This window comes from Babylonia areolata, chromosome 4, assembly GCF_041734735.1.
Source record: "Babylonia areolata isolate BAREFJ2019XMU chromosome 4, ASM4173473v1, whole genome shotgun sequence".
NCBI lineage: Eukaryota > Metazoa > Mollusca > Gastropoda > Neogastropoda > Buccinidae > Babylonia > Babylonia areolata.
The window spans coordinates 38,643,892-38,648,836 of record NC_134879.1 but is presented as its reverse complement, the minus strand read 5'-3'; the positions used below and the strand labels follow the sequence as shown (position 1 = coordinate 38,648,836).

The 4,945-nt window shown below is 49.0% G+C and overlaps 1 protein-coding gene across 1 annotated transcript; it reads right to left on the bottom strand.

The window, feature by feature from the left end:
* Positions 1–295: 295 nt before the first annotated feature.
* LOC143281681 (uncharacterized) lies at positions 296–4,945 on the bottom strand. Its single transcript, XM_076586926.1, has 4 exons — positions 4,811–4,945; positions 2,544–2,788; positions 1,357–1,593; positions 296–668 (listed from the first exon to the last, which is right to left on the bottom strand). The coding sequence occupies exons 1-4, from the start codon at positions 4,812–4,814 to the stop codon at positions 564–566; spliced, it is 591 nt and encodes a 196-aa protein (XP_076443041.1). The 5' UTR covers positions 4,815–4,945; the 3' UTR covers positions 296–563.

The window sequence follows — 4,945 nt, the reverse complement described above, 5'->3', positions numbered from 1 at the left end:
TCTCTCTCTCTCTCTCTCTCTCTCTCTCTCTCTCTCTCTCTCTCTCTCTCTCTTTCTTTCTTTCTCACGCACACATCTTTCTCTGTCACTGTGTGCATTTCCACAGACACACACATGGATATCAGACAGCCAAAACACAGTGATTTGGACAAAGCGGTGATCATAAGACAAAAACCGTACGTGAAAATCATGTTTCTGAGCCGTGTGTGAAAGAATGACAGAAAGTGTCTGAAAATGAAGCACCACTCTGTCTCTCCCTCCCTCCCTCCCTCCCTCCCTCCCTCTCTCTCTCTGTCTGTCTGTCATTCTCTCTCTGTCCCTCCACCCGTCTCTGTCTCTCTCTCTCTGTCCGCATCTTCAGTGTGTGTATGTGCATGCGTGTGATCATGTAGATATGCACATAGGATACATTACTGTAGGAAACTATGCACAAGAATCCTGATTCAGATGCTGATTAAGAAAGTCAGGGCGTTCCAAAGAGTGTCAGCGGTGTGTCACAAGTGTAAGCGGTGTGTCACAAGTGTCAGCGGCGTGTCACAAGTGTCAGTGGTGTGTCAGCAGTGTCACAAGTGGGTGGCAGTGAACACAGTCCGGTGTGTTACGAAACTGCTGGTGAAACTGCAGGAGCTGAGGTTGTCGTCCTTGTCTGACTCGCCACTCTCCTGGGTCTGAAAACATAGATGAACCGTGCTTTTCAGAGTTGTATCAGACGATACTTTGGTCCGATGCGTGTTCAGCTTGGAGCTGTGAGTATGAATGGTAAAAAAAAGTTATAATTTGCAGCGTGATGTTGGTCCAGTGTTTATTCTAATGAAGATGAATTAGTGATGTGAAATTATAGTTTACATCGGTAGCTGTGATGTGGTTTGTTTTTGTTTTGGGGTTTTTTTTTAATCCTAAACAGTGATGGGTAATATTAAACTACAATATACATATTTGTAATGTTTAATGTCAATTCCCCAATTTTATTTTATCAAATGAAAATATAATCCACTGAAGTAATGTTCATTCCCCAAAAAACTGCGGAAACAATACTGAGATGTTAACTCATATTTGAAGAAAAGTGCGTGCCTTCAGGTTTGTTTTTGTGTCACGGTATGCGCGTGTGTGTGTGCGTGCGTGCGCGCGCGCGCCTGTGTGTGTGTGCGTGCGAGTGTGTGTGCGTGCGAGTGTGTGTGTGTGTGTGTGTGTGTGTGTGTGTATCCCCCCCTCCCAACTGATCATCTTCCTTCCTTTCTCCAACTCCCTCTACACTTCTTGATCACCCGTACCCCCTTCTCCTTTCCTCCCTCCCCTTCCTCTCCCCCCCTCCTCCGCGCCCCGCCTCCCGCAGCCCCCCAGCCCCCCCGTCCTCACCGGCACGTGCAGCAGGTCCAGCTCCAGCTCCTCACCCCCCGATGCCCCGTCCCCCCTCTCCCTCGGTGACGTCACCATGGCCGGATGGGCGGCCTGGTAGGACGGGGTCACGTGGTTGGGGTCAGGGTTCAGGGAGTGGGAGATGGAGGGGATGGGGGAGGGCGGTGCGAGGTGGTGGCGGCGAGGGGTGGGGAGGGGGGTGGAGTAGGCGGGGTTGAACACCCCCACCCCCGGGCCCTGGGGACACACAGCAGTCAGTGACAGTGACACACAGTGATAGTTACAGACAGCAGTCAGTGACAGTGACAGACAGTGATAGTTACAGACAGCTGTCAGTGACAGGCAGCAGTCAGTGACAGTGACAGACAGTGATAGTTACAGACAGCAGTCAGTGACAGTGACAGACAGTGATAGTTACAGACAGCTGTCAGTGACAGACAGCAGTCAGTGACAGTGACAGACAGCTGTCAGTTACAGACAGCTGTCAGTGACAGACAGCAGTCAGTGACAGTGACAGACAGCAGTCAGTGACAGACAAACAGCATGAACTCCAACTTCACCGCTCTGGAAAAAAAATGCATTCATCGACATATTGCTTATAACTGTATATGTAACAATGGTATCCAAAGCGCTACTGTAATCCTAGGTGTATGCGCATGTGTCCGTGTGTGTGTGTGTGTTAGAGTGTGTTAATTTCCAAGTTCTTCGACACAGTTTGGCACATGGGACTTCTACTGAAACTGGAAGCTGTTGGCATCCATTCAAAAATGTCGGATCCAACTGTATCCTCTCGTCAGATCGTAACTGCTGGTGTTCCTCAGGGCTTTGTTTTGGAGCCTCTGCTGTTTTCATGTTTTTAAGTGATATAGTTAGCGATGTTGAATCGCATATAAAGCTGATTGCAAATCAAATGGCACCAATCCTCACAGTGGACATGCAGTACTGAAATACTTTGAAAAAGGGGAAGATAACCGGGTTGTGGTTAAGGATGGAAAGCAGGGAGAGACAGACCGAGACAGCTGTAAGCTGAAGGATCGAAAGATGATGTATATAACTGAAAAGTAAATCAAGAAGTCTCACATACATAAACTCAGAAATACACACACGCGCGCGCGCGCACACACACACACACACACACACACACAGTAAGAAGCCCCATCCCGCACTATGCAATGCCCGCCACTCACGGCGTTGAGCCCCCTGGCGTCAGCAGTCCCCACAGCAAAAAGGTCCGGGGGCACTTTGTGGCCGGGGGGCGGCAGGGGCATCCGCTGCCTGATGTGGGGCTGGCGGGGCCCGCACTGACGGAGCACGAAGAGCAGCACCACAAAGAGGATGGCGAGGGCGAGGAGGACGAGGAGGATGACGAACCAGACCTCCTGGTACCACGGGGTGGGGGCTGGCTCCGGGCTCTCCTGGGGGGCCTCCGTCACTGGGGAAGGGTTCACAGCTTGTCACACCGGGCACTGAGTGGGGAAGGGAGGGAGAGAGGGGGGCGGTCAGACAGACAGAGACAGTGACATGGAAGGGATAGAGATTAGGGAACAGACTGAGAGCGAAAAAACACAGGTGAGACTTGGAGAATTGGAAATTTGAATTGGAAATGGTTTATTCCTGTAAAGACAATAGGCCCAAATGAAGTGTGCATGTGTGTGACAAAATAGACATTTGCAACTACAACTATTGATGATGTCACTTTTATATAGAAAAAGGACATTTAACTATGAAAGCATTGTAGCTCTGATTTTAAATGCTCGACACAAAAACATACATAATTTTTAAAACTACATTTTCATTTGTTGATCTCATCAGCGAGATCAGGCGGAAAGAGGTTGAGAGGTACTAACTGTAAGGGACACAGAGAGAGGGGGAGAGAGTGAGATGCTGAGGGAGACAGTCTCTGAGATAAACACAGGATAGAGACAGAGTGAGCAAAGCAGAACGAGTAGAGCAAGTATAAATTTGCATGTGTGTGTGCGTACGTGTGCATTCATTCTTCAGATACTAGGAAAATGGATGGGTAGAAGTTATATGCGGGTTAGTAAGTGGGTGTGTGGGTGTTTGTGCGTGTGTGTGTGTGTGCCGACGTACATGTGTGTGTTTATTTGTGTATGTGTGTGTGTAATCGCGTGTGTTCACTGTGTACCTTGTGTTTACCAGTGTGCAAGCAAACGTGAAGCGCAAGGCAGCACTGGCCTGTCGGTGTGTGACTTGTACACGTTAAAGAGCCTAAATGACTGCACTGACTGAAGTTGGTCTATACATATGTCTGACGCTGACCGACCAGGTCAAACTGCAGTGATCAGCAACAGGTGGGAAGTGATGAACAACACGGTGGGCTGGTCGATAGTCCTGCAGCCCTGTATTGATTTGTCACCACCCAGCTGTTGCCGTCACTGTGACAAGGCTCGGGGCTGGAGGCCCACACCACAGTGCTCTTTGTTCAATCCTGGATACTGAAGTTAGCGCTGTGACGAATGTGTGTACCGTCAACGCCCGCAAAACAAAATATTGAAATTAGCGCTGTGACGAATGTGTGTACAATGCCCGCTTACTCAAAACTAAATATTGAAGTCAGCGCTGCGAGTAATATAAATAGATTTTATGTGCAACACCCGCTTGTCCAAAGAAAATATTGAAGTTAGCGTTACGACGAATGTGTGCACAAACTTCGCTTGTTCAGTACTAAATATTGAGAGTAATATAAATGAATTTTATGTGCAACCACCACTTGTCCCTAAAACATTGAAGTTGCCGGAACGACGAATGTGTGTACGACCCCCACGAATGCCTGTTTCACAGGAAGAAACACCGGAATGAAAATTCTTCGCGACACTGCTAGTTATGTGTTGAGGGGGCTGCTGCCCACACGGCCACCTCTTTCTGTCCGTGGGTTTTGTTTGACCGTTTCTGGCACTGTCCAGCCAGCCAGTCTGTGTTGGAGGACACACCAGTGACAGTAGCAATGGATGATCACAGACTCCCAATGAGGCAGGCATCCATACAGGTCGAAACACACGAATTGCACGTAATCGAAAAGGCTGTCGACCAGTATTGCCGTCCACATGACACATTTTTTAAATATTACTTCTTCGGGACTATCGTTGAAAGCGGGTCGTTTCCTCGGCAGGTGCCAGGAGAAATGATAGATTTCCGGTGCTTCACGAGAGCAATTGGATGCCAGCCCCATTCCCACCCTTTCCACCCTTCCTTTCCCTCGCGCATACACACACACAGACACACACAAAACCATAACACACGCACACACACACACACACACACACACACACACACACACACATCTCTTCCTTCACCCCGTGCCTTCAGGGTTGCTGTAAGCTGTGGCTCTGACACAGCAACACAGCACAGATACACATCTGCTGAAAGCAATTCCTTATTAATCATCCATTGTACTACACCAGTCTCACAGTAAAACAAAAGTCTTGTCCCTTACCCATGGCTGCAGAAGAGAGGTGCCCAACAGTAGTGCAGTCATCACAGTGTGTGGATGCGAAGTGAGGTGATGATAATTGCGCAAACTCCACAGCTGCTCAGGGTGTGTGGGACACACCGAACTCTGGGCGTGTCG

Coding starts and splice junctions, on each gene's coding strand:
- LOC143281681 (XM_076586926.1), bottom strand. Junction 1,594..2,543: donor ACGCCAGGGGGCTCAACGCC/GTGAGTGGCGGG, acceptor GTGTGTCCCCAG/GGCCCGGGGGTGGGGGTGTT. Junction 669..1,356: donor TGGACCTGCTGCACGTGCCG/GTGAGGACGGGG, acceptor CTATGTTTTCAG/ACCCAGGAGAGTGGCGAGTC.